Below are 11,934 nucleotides of genomic sequence, written 5' to 3'. Positions count from 1 at the left end.
CGTCGTCTAACTTTCCTAGAATGTATCCTCAAATACTGAAATCGAGTGGGTTCAAATCTGGAGACGATGAGGGTCATTCAGAGGAACTGATAAAACATGGCAAATTTTGTTTACACCATTTCTAAACAACCAATGCTTTATGCGCAGGTGCTGAATACTGTTGAAAGCAAAAATCTTTATCTCCTAAAAGTTCCTTGGCACAAGAAGCAAATGGCTTCTGATAACGTTTTGCAAGTATATTCCTTGTTGATTTTCACGCCCCGATCGATGAATAACAGTGGTAGTTTCCCTTTTGCTGATATTGCTCCCCAAACCATCACAACTGATGCATTTTGGTACCTCTCGACCCCTTTTTTCCGGCTGGTACATCACGAAGACTTCCGCCATAGACACGATCATTTTGCTTGTTCAAAGTTGCCTCTGAAGTAAAAAAATGTTCGTCCGAAAAAATTATTCTTGTGAGCAGCGTGCGTCTTCAGGAGCATCCGAGATCTGGCACCCTGTCGGCAATATTTTTGAGAAGTAATCCATGAATCCTCTGTTTCTTAAAAGGGCTATATCCAAGATCCTTTTTGATTATGTTTTGCATGGAGGTGTGACTCATTTTCATCTCACGTGCCATTTTTCTTCCCGAGCGGGCCGGATTTCGTCGAATACGCTCCTTCACCGCTTTGATTACCCTAAAGTCCGTACAGCCCGCTTTTTCCCCCGGTTTCTTTTTGGGGACAACAGTACCAGGTTCCTTGAACCGTTTGATAGTCCTGTACACGAATAATCTGGTCAAGTTCAATTGTGACCGCTTTCTCCATATCTGAATGTTTGTGATGTTTTGAAGATGCAAGATTTTGATTTGTTCTCTTTAAGAATCCATTACAATTTTCTGGTTAACGAAACACAAGCTTTATCACTGACTTTATCACGTATGAATAGACTATAAACATAGTACTTTTTCAAATAGTAAACAAAGATCGGACCTATAGCTGTAAAAATTAAAACGATGAGCTCTCGAATGAGTGTATCACTTTCACGTTGCCACCCTGTAGAAGTAAAACTAGCGAAAGGTTTTTTACTCGTTCTTGGCATTAATCTTTGCCTTAAGTCAAGTAATTTCCACACTGTCTATTGCAATGAAAACGCTTCTATTTGAGGTCGCAAAATTTAATTGTGGTTGTGACAAAGTGATAAACTAACGTATTCGTCTCATATTTAGTATGTGGCATTCGCTGATGAACAAAAAATATTCACGATTAAAGTAAACACCAAAGACGAAGCACAAAACAATTACAGGGAACCGTTTCGGAAAGGTTAGAGCTGAAGAACAAGACATTGTTCAGCAAGGAAGTGTGCACTTCACTCAATACTTGAGTTTTTTTTTCTGACAAAGTAAGGCTCACCTTGCGACTCAGAGTAAATTGCTTTATTTGCATAGGGGAAAGCTTTCGGCTACCGGACGGGGGAAGCTCTCGCCCTCGAGCAGTGCCAGTAGCTTCGCCTTCGGGAAGGCATTAAATTGAATTACAAATTTCACAAACACACACACACGGGCGCCTGGGGAGGAGTCATTAGGCTGGTAATGTGTAAAGGCTTCGTGAGGCCAATCCGAAGGCCAGTCCTGCACCAGGCGGCGTGACAGGGGCGAAACAGAGCGGTCGTTAGCGAAATTAAATTCTCGAGCAACTTCCTCCTCTCATCCGAGCTGGCCATTCCGATCGCATGCGGCGAGAAACAATGCTTAAATTTGGTGCGTACTACGCAGACTTGCGTAGCGTAATCATTATTTCAAGTGCTGCCAGAAACGGCGCACAGGCGACACAGTCCGGCATCCTGGTCCCGGTGGCAGGGATATTTCCGTTCGATTTTGCTCGATGCTGAAATGACTTTTTAAAGCGAACGCTTCATTACGTCGTTGGGCCGGCCATGGCGGAACCAACGCGGAAACGCCGGAGCCGGAAATGGTTGGTTGGTTCTTTCATTAACAATTGTTTGATAAAAAGCAGTGTTTACATTGGGACTTTCGTCGTACTCGCGGCGGGCGGCATCATCTTTATGGCACCATTAGCGAGCTGGCCGCTTTCGCTTTCCCATCATCCCGAGGCCAAGATGTTGGCGGGCGGCCCATTCAGAGCGTTTTTGTGATCCGCCGGTTCCGTGATTCTACCCATTCGCATCCTGCGGATTCGCCAAGACAGCGAGCCTCCAGGATAATGTACTTTCCAGTACGTAAATAGCGGCGGGCCGAAAATCAGAAATAACTCCGCGCTCCGTGAACGTGCGGATTCGAGGTGAGATTCGGTTGGGAAGGTCACACCGGCGTCGACGAAGACGCCGGCGTCGTAAAACTCAAATATTTATCTTCATAATACCGGCTTGCCCGGTGTGGCGGTAGGTACCCCCCGTTGTCTCGTCCTATCCAAACGATGAATGGCGGCGGTCGCCTCCGTGTTGCTTTGACGAGCCGCTTAGCCGTTGGCTTCCAGTTTTTCCTTTTTGCCGTGCCAATCGACCGACGGCTCCCCGGCGGGTGTTTGCCTAGTCTACGAGCCACCGACCGATCCGGAAAAGGATCCGACGGCGTGTGAATTACTGCTTAAAGTTGGTTAAGTTTGGCACTTGATAGCGCGTTCCACGATTCCCGCGCACGGCGATGATGATGTGCAACTTCTCGGATCAGAAATTGGTAGACTCGACTCTCGACGGCGCGCGCTTTCTAACGCGGGGTGTGTCGTAAATCATGATCATCGACACCACCGTCATCAAGTTGGAGCAGGAAGTGCTGGAGCAGGAAAAGGTTTAAATTTGCTGGGTGAGCGTTACGATGGGTGAAATTTTCTCGGCATCGGCAATTTTAAATTCCGGCAACCATCGTCGACTGGTTTATTGCAAATAGGGGGGAGTATTTTTTTATTACTCATACGATTGCACCATCATGCGATGCGAGACGCCTCCGGTAGGCACACACTAGTATGCCGATAATTAACTACAAATCGTATCGTTTCTTTAAGGCTGTTTATGTAAAGTAATGGAATGGAATGTACCAAGGAATGTCGTAGTGAAGAGTCACGCGACATGGTTCAAAATAATGGAAATATTTTGGAACTTTGATCAGAGTGTCCAACAATAAGTGAGCTTAAATTTAACTTAAATAACTGACTCAATCACCGAAGCTTTCTGAGAGTGATTCATAAAACAATATATTTTAATGTATCAAACCGGGCAATAGCCGATAATCATTCGACTAGTCACTAGCACTACAACCAACTATGATTCTCTTACAGAGGAATGGTATACTAGGTCTAAGAGTTGAGAACCGGACTGTTTTTAACACACAAAAAACGTTTATAAAATTTTAATGCGATTTCTATTTTATTCAAAGTATGTGCCATCGCTAGCTATACATTTCTCCTATCTCTCTGCTAAATCATGGATTCCCAGACGAAAGAATTCTTCGACTTTTTAAGTAAACTAATTAGTCATCCATTTCGACTTCCTCGTAGAAAAACGAAGGGCTGCTCAGCCAATACGTGTCCCATCGATGAAAATGAATGATATTCGGAAAGAACCAAGTCTGGTGAATAACGCGGGGAGGGATAGCAGCTCCCATCCAAGTGATTTGATAGTATCCTGAAACAGTTTTGTTTTTTGGGCGCCTGGTGCTTGATTCCACGGGCCACCAGGCGCCTCCATTAGAAAACAGGAACGGCTTTTGGTCGTTTTTCGATCAATGCATGGTTCAAATTGATCATTTGTTGTCAGTAGCGATCGGAATTAACGTTTTCATCAGGTTTTAGGAGCTTGTGAAACACCACACCTTTCTGTCCCATCAGAAAGTCCGTTTTTTGGAGTCCTTCGACGCTTTTTTTTGTTAAGTCAAAATCGCCATTTTGGAATTTTTTAAACCACTTAAAGCACTGCGATCTTCCAAACACAAGTCCCGACAAGCATTTGGTGCGATTCCGAAGCAGTTTTCTTCAAGAGGAGCAGAAAAATAATAATCCCCGCAAAACGTCATTTTCAGGCACAAAAGTTGACATACTTTAACCCTTTCAATGATGGGTTGCAAACCGAAATAATTTTTTTTCGACCTGAAATCATTTACCTGATGTCAAAACAAGGTAATGATGAATGAACCGCTAAACTGGGAAGTCCCAATCGACAGGTACAGCCATCTTTTTAACAGTCCGGTTCTCAACTCTTAGACCTAGTAAATGTAGGAAACCATGAAGTTGATATAGTTTCTATAAATAACAGCCGTATGCTGGGTTCAATCAGTTATTTGATTCCATTTTGAAATGGACTGCAAGTAGAACCAACTAGCAATTCACATCTGTTGAATGAAAGTTATCCAGTTTTAGTGTACCATTTTTCTGTGGGTCAGTTTCCAGCCGAAAGTGGACTTTAGAACGTTAAAGCGATTCGGCGCACACGGAAGACGACGATGCCAGCTAGCTCATCGCTAAATGGGTCGGGAAACAAATCAAATTTATTCAATCGCAAACCTATTAGTGAAAGGAGCCGCATAAAAACCTTGCCCAAAAGCCAACAGTCTCTCGTTCTTCTCTCTTCAGTTGGGTCGCTTGAGCTCACGAGTTCACGAGATTCCTTTTAGAGACCGCAATCCTTCGTAATCGGTAAACCCTCCCTGGACAGCGAGCTCCAAGAAGCTTTAGGTTCCGGTTCGTGAAATAGGATTTGAAAGGACTGAAGAAAAGGTGAACATACGAAAATGCGTCTCGGCAATAGCTTTTCATCGGTGTTTTTCGATGGAAAAGAAAGTTTTGGCGGGGGAAATAAAAAAGTTCTTCTGGTCACGTAACACCATGGCCCAACTGCAAAAATCTTGGTTTGATCGACAAAACTTGAGCAAAAATCAAAAGAACAAGAAAGCGCCCATTTCGAGGAGCCATTAAAACAGGTAACGGCGTAATGGACCCGAAAACACGGGGACAAAAGTAGGGAAACCGATTGGAAAATCGGCACTGCCGAAACGGAATCAAGCTGTGGGTCAAACTTCTGCGATTCTGCGACATTGGCTTAATTCGTTCACCGGAAGCGGCCGTCATTCGTATTCAAGGTGGCGTTTGCAACAAAGGCACAACCGTGCCATGTCCTTGCACACGGCAAACGGAACACGGTGCTTTGGCTTTAAAATTCATCGCAGGAACCATCGCCAGTGGTTAGCTACATTCCAGGGCTCGCGCTGGCAACTAAGTAGCCCCAATGTGTCTGTGTGTGTGTCTGGGGTGTGTGTGTGTGCGTGGAAAAAGTCACAGTGGGAGGACGAAAAGATGAAGTGTTCATATAACCATTTGCCAGCGCCGCATATGGCGGTGGACCGAGGACCACGGCGCATGGGTCCTTCTTCCTGGTTTCTGCCGTCGCCGTCGAAGGGCACTTGTGGGCGCGTGCGCGCGTGTGTGTGAGGGTAAATTTTTTCATCACTTTTTTCCATTCATGCTCAGCCAGGCTCGGGATTAACCTTCCGCTTGACAGGCGTATTGTGATAAACGACGTTACCAGCCCGGCACCGAGTGGCGGCAACTGGTGGTAGGTACAATAAATTGGACCCAAAAGCCAGGGCAGCCATTTTCGAGCCCGGGGATGGCCAAGGTAGCAGGACTCCCCGCAACGCTTAATCGGGTTTCGGGACCCGACGCGGGCCCTTCCGGAAAATCGAAGGAATAGCGCTTCCCGGGGGAGACTCGTAATGTTTAATGATTTTACGCTTCGCAGCCCACAACGTTACGGCGCCACTTCTGTCCACCTTTCTCGCTGTCGTTGGGCCGAAGGAGCAATCCTTAAGGGTCACGGAGATGCAATCAGTACCGTCGCGGCAAACCGTCGTTTGCGGGACGCAAGGGCGTATGAGTGACGCGGTCCAAAGGAGCTCCCCCCGCGGCACCCGACAGCCCCTATGTTACCGTGTGTTGGTGTGAAAGAAAACGTAAATCGTTCGCAGGTCTCCCTGTCTCCGGTGGTGTTAGGGTAAGAGCTACGTACCTTCGTGCCCGCCAACTTGGCCTGTATGTAGAACATATCCGGAAAGGGCGCCGATAGTGCGTCAGGCATCTCCTTCAGCAGCTCCGTCTCGACCAGGATGGCGTGCTTTTGTTTGAACTGCAAGAAATCCCAAGAAACGGAACAAGTGGGTACGGGGCAAGTAAGAAATGAAACAATAAAGTAACAAAGAAGTGAAACGGAGTGGAGCTCGGCGAAACACAATCGGCGCAAGATGAAGTACATTCGGGAGCACCTGTTTCGGGCGCGCGTGTATCTGATTGCAGGTGGCTGGAATGGCACGGTTCCGCCTCCGACTCTGGGAGCCTGCCGTCTTCCGGTCCGGTCCGGTGATTGTTCTTTGGGGTGCAATCCAAGATGGTGCATATTTTATGATTTCACCTCTGCGGCCAGCGCCTCGGCTAGTGGAACGTTGTCACCGAACCCCGGACGCAGGACCGGTCTGGGCCCAGAGGCCGATAAATTAGAACATTGCTTACGTACTGCAGTAAAATGATTCGTTTCATTAGGTCGATTACTCGCCCAGGATTGGTGACTGGGCAGTCGCTGTGTGCCACTACTTGGCCAGATTTGCCTTATAGAGTCGGATGCCATGTACAGAAGGTTCTACTTTACACTCTGGTTGAAGCTTTTGTTGAATAGTTTTGACGGATAGACGAGGGTTTGTAGTTGAGGTGTTCACTATACGTTTATCAATTCGTTGGGGTGTTGAATTCTTACTACCAACAGCTTTAATATGATGAACACAACCTTCATTTTCACTTAACTCGGTTGTCAGAAACAGAATGATGCCTTGTCAACGTGTGTTTCTCAGTCTTCATTTTGCAGTTTGAATATGAAAACCTGTGTAAACTCATGTTATTATTACTTATAAATAACTAACTCTATTCTAGTTGCTTTGTTACCGTTCAATGCGAAGGAAATTGGTGTGAAAAACTAAAAGCTTCCAATTTCAACTAAACTTGTTTTAGTGGTGCTTAGATACACCTTTGGCCGCAAATGGCCTCTTCCACACGTACACGAGATTAAATCCAAATGACATTTTCCTGTCATAATTTTGCTCTTAGAACTCTGAAATTACATTTTGCAAAGACGATATTCTCATAGTTTCGCACATTATGCAAATGTTCAGTAGCTAAGCGTCTTTTTGCTATTCAGTGTAATGATAATATAACACTCGTCATAATAAATTATCCTTGTCACTATGGCTTTAAACTTATGCCCCGCTACATAATGTCTTTTTCGAAGATTGATTGGTTGATTGAATGAATTTAACTGATTTGAAAATCATATTTGTTGCAGGAATAGCATAGGCAAAATCTTACTATTTTCAACTTCGAAAGATTCATGACGGTCGATTTTCCTGTTGAAGGTAGCGCAGATCTTAAGGCTAATTGATCATAATATTCAATGTCGAACCTCGGTTGGATAATTCACTTTGTTGAAAAAATCTACAACAAATGTCAATGGAATAAGAGATACCGCACTGAACAGCACCGTCTGACCTAACATAAGAATCGCGGGGAACATGTTATCTGGTATTAACCTTAATCGGTGGGACAATTTAAAAATTCTTCGCAAACTTCTGTTCTCGTTGTTGTGTTACCCTCACTGTTCACCTTCATCGCCTGGTCCGTTCGAAACGTTCATGAAGCTTATCAAGATGCTGAAGACGATAGCTCCATTCGGAGGACATACGCCACCAGATTGGGCAAAGATCCAGAGATACCGAGCGGAAAAAATAATATCGTACTGGGGGTCCCTACAGAAGGACTTAGCGAAAAGCTTTTGTTGATGCACCAGTCAGCTGTCGAAAATGTTTACCAGATTGACGGTGACATTGCTGCCCTAGCCATGGGCGGAGCATTCTTCATCCTGGCGCTCGATGTGGACGAGAAATAATTCCGAACAGGATGGTGACAGTGTCATGAGGTTGATGATAATTTTAAAGAGATTTTAAAGAATAGCAAAACACATGCACTAACTTTAAGTAGGTAGAAAAGATTTTTTTTATGCCAATAGTGAAAACAACATTTCTATCTTGAGGTACTGAACATGAACACTATTTGAACAAAGTTATTTGGTATATGATTATAAATGCATACACCACTAATGAGATGTAATTTTGCCTTAAAAAAGGTAAATAGTAACTGAGTATAGGATAACTTCAACCAAAGAGCGTGCCCTATCAATATGTTAGGTAAAGTTTGAATTTATGCATAAACACATTTCATTCAAGTTATTTCTTTTGCGAACGTTTTATCTTCACTTTTTGAAGCGGAATTGTGGCGCACGACTGTAATTACTCATTTTCAATGTTCTGAATGCTTTGAAATCATGATAATATTCCAAAAACATGTCTTATTCATGTCAACATGTATTTAGATAACCATAATTTAATAAGAAAAGGAAAGAAGTGGAAATTATTAAACTCCCTCATTTAAAAATAAGAAATAAGAAATTAGATCAAAAAAGTAAAACACTGATGCCATGCCATATTCAAACGAAAGCTGTTATCAACTACTTCTATATGTATAAAAGTTATTGGAAAATACAAGTAAGCAAAGATGAACTAAACAATCCCAAAAATGTATCAAGAATAGCCCTCCATCGATCGTTGGCACACCTACCGTACAACGAAATAAAAAAGATCGCAATATTCATAACTAACCATGCAAGCGAAAAGACGGTTTCTGCATTGTGCTTACACCACTGCACACTAGGAACAATAGGCTTAATTTCCGCGTCCCGTTTTCTCACCCGTCACGATACGGTGTCACGAACGGTTCCCAATTCCCAAAAGCGCCGAAAGCAAAAAAAAGCGCCCAAAAAATATGTACAACCACCATCCAACCGAAACGAAGCCACCGCCATCCACCGATTGCTTATGACATTTGCAAGCCATCCTCGTCGGCGGCCGATTTTGTGACAAATATTCACCCGAACCGCCGGAAAATAAGTATTCATATCCAAGCGCCACCAAAAAGGCGGCTGTGGGCGGCGGAATTGGGGCTTCCGGATATCCGTTTGATTGATTTCGCGCAGCGCAATGCCGCGCGACCGAGAATATGATGGAATACGATGATGGCCGCGATGGGATTGCGAGGATTTGCGGAAAACCATTATCATTCCCGTGCTTCCCCTATTGGGACACCAGTTCCCTGTTTCGGATTGCGTGCGGCCCCAGCATAATGATGGTGGGGGGCCCCATAATCAAAGGAAGAACGTGGCGGTGACGGGCTGACGGGCTGATTAATTAACTTAATTACCATATCGCAGCTGTCGGTCTCGTTGCCGGTGACGTATTCGAGCGTCCAGTTGGGCAGGTCGAGCAGCATCTGGACACAGTTGGCGTTGGCCTTCTGGTTCGAGGCGAACGGTACCGCCACGATGCGCCGTTCCTGTTTACGGTTTAAATCGAACATCTGCTGCCGCTGCTGTTGCTGCGGCTGTTGCTGCTGTTGCGGCTGTTGGTTGGCATTTTGGCGCAGCAGCAGATGCTGATGTTGCTGCAGGAGCAGCTCGTCACCGGACGGGGTATCGATTTCGCGCAGCATCCGCGAAAGGAGGGCCCGCCCGGTGAGTCGCACGCTGTCCGGCATGAACAACACGTAGCGCGTGGTGACGTGCATGATGGGGAACGTATCACGCAGTGACTTCGTGACGTCGTAGCCGAGGCTGAAGAACCGTACGCTGCTGCCCTTTTCGAACCAACCTACGTTCGGAGGACCGGAACTGTGGTTCCGGCCCGGTGCCACCCGACCCGGTCCGGTAGAGAGCAAGGCGGCGTTGAAGATGTCCAGCGGCGGGTACGGCAGTTCCGGTGCGATCACAAACACGTTCGCGTGCGGGATCAGGTTCGTGACGCTGGCGATCGACTGGAGCAGATCGTTGTCAAAGTCGAAGAAATCGCGAAACACGAACGTGATGCTACGCCGCAGGTAGCCGTTGGTCAGCTGGACACGGTCACGTTGACCGTTGCCATGCTGCGAGGACATCCGGCCGCCGGCCGGATGCTCGCTGAATGTTGGCGCTAGCGCAAGCCGCAATCGGTTCAGCGTAGCTCCTCCGGGATCGCCAATACGGTACGAGCTTTCGTAGCTGGCAAGGGGAACCGACTCGGCCGGCCGGAGCAGGACCCCCGCCGCCGGGTGACTCTGGCCGGGACCGCTGGCAAACGTGTCCGCCAGGAAGTGGCCACTGCTGAGGAAGTACTTCCAGGAGTAGTAGAACACGACCAGATTGAAGCAAATCATGAACAAAATAAACAGCTTGCCGTACTTCATGCGCATTTTTTTCGCTTTCATCGGAAAAAAGGGACGATTCTTATTTGCTGGCTTTTACGCACACACTCACACACGGAATACGCCGGGAGCTCCGTTGCTGCTCAACGACTGCACTGATACCCACTTCGGGGGGTTTGCGCCGGACCGGAGGGACGGCTCGAGATCATAAAACCATGATTAGCACTTTCATCACGAGCACGGTGTTCGAGTTCCATTTTTGCAGCGCACCCCAAAGCACCGAGCCATCCAACGGCAGCACTGCTGCTACTCATCTGCTTGCTCACCAGGAAGGACCAGGTTTTATCACAAACTATGATCGGATACGGCAACCGAACTAACCCCTCCGGGAGGAAGCAGTAACACTATCACGGTGAAGCTCACTTTTTCGTTGAACAGGCGACTCACAAGGAGAACGAATTAATTCCCTTTGCATTGCGTGCTGTTCCTGCGAGAGCTTAACGGGGAACCATTAACGAAACGATTGGGAACGAGATATGATAAAAGGAGCAGCAAAAAGGAGCAAAAGGATCCGCGTAAAGATTCACCCGCGTTGGTCCACGGGAACGAACAAACACTCGGTTCTGAGCACGGTTAGGCAGATAATTACTACCAATTTGAAATTGATATACGATAAGGAGGGCGTGATGGAGGCGCCTGGTTGCTCGTAGCACAGAGTGCGACAATTTCTCGGGAGCAACCGACCGAACAGTATCCTCTGCCAGTTTTAGAATTTTATACAAAAATAATACTTTTTCTTCGAGCTACACCGGGGTCTACTGCACTTTCAAACAACGCCACAAAACACTCTCGGCTGCTGGATGGACCCATCAAGGACGCAGTAAATTGCAGCAAGAATTACTGCCACTTGCATTTAGCCTGAGGACACTGCAACCGAACTGCAACCGAACCGAGGGAAACCGCACCGCAGCCCAGCGACACTCACCGACGGGAAGGAGAGCCAACTTGCCACTGCAACTCCCAACTGGGTCGTTTTGGCGAAACTTTTCGAACGACGGGCCCTTTTAAAGGTCGCCTTCCTTCTTCCGTCTCACATTTGGGGGCCTCCGGAAGCTGTCCCGCAAACACCACCGCAGAACGCACGTCGACCGTGCGCGTCGTGTCACGAGAGCAAACTGACTGCGAGTTGGTCACTCGAACTGCGGTGCGTACCTTAGCCCCGTGTCCTAGTTGCTGGGAACGCGAATGCGCCGATCCCGTTGCTCTCTGTGCTCTCCGACTGCCGACGGATCACTATATGCTCTCCAAGGCTCCTCGAGTCTCTCGCGAGTGCTTCTCGTGGCTGTGTACGCAGCGTTACGATTTGTAAACAGAGAGTCCCATTCAGTTCCGCGGCACAGGCCCCTTTACACCCTGCGGAAGTTCGGCGTGGCGCATTGGGCGCGTGGAGGTGCCATGTGGTTTTTGTTAGCATTTGGGGTTAGGGTTTTTTATGTACGGAAATTGCCGACTACGGTTTGCAGGCAGCCAATGGGCGCACTTCGTATTTGTTGAATGTAAACAGACGCCGGACGGTACACGCTCTTGTACGCTTAACGTGGTGCGTTTCGTGGTGAACTTCCATTAAATGGTAAATCACCGTCGGAGAGCGTACGGAGCGTTGTGAGCGAAACCC

General features: G+C 46.9%; 1 protein-coding gene across 1 annotated transcript in view; it reads right to left on the bottom strand.

Annotated features, from left to right (window-relative positions):
- The window catches only part of LOC128270587 (uncharacterized), a 10,973-nt gene extending 651 nt beyond the window's left edge, over positions 1 to 10,322 (bottom strand). The window contains exons 1-2 of the mRNA XM_053007998.1: positions 9,285 to 10,322; positions 5,998 to 6,114 (exon numbers count right to left, since the gene is read on the bottom strand). Of these exons, the coding sequence (XP_052863958.1) occupies positions 5,998 to 6,114; positions 9,285 to 10,322 (1,155 nt within the window). The remainder of the gene's footprint in view (positions 1 to 5,997; positions 6,115 to 9,284) is intronic.
- Between the last annotated feature and the right edge of the window lie 1,612 nt (positions 10,323 to 11,934).

Source organism: Anopheles cruzii, chromosome 3 (genome assembly GCF_943734635.1).
Source record: "Anopheles cruzii chromosome 3, idAnoCruzAS_RS32_06, whole genome shotgun sequence".
In the NCBI taxonomy this organism is placed as follows: Eukaryota; Metazoa; Arthropoda; class Insecta; order Diptera; family Culicidae; genus Anopheles; species Anopheles cruzii.
The sequence above is the reverse complement of the archived record's forward strand: the minus strand, read 5'-3'. Positions and strand labels throughout refer to the sequence as shown.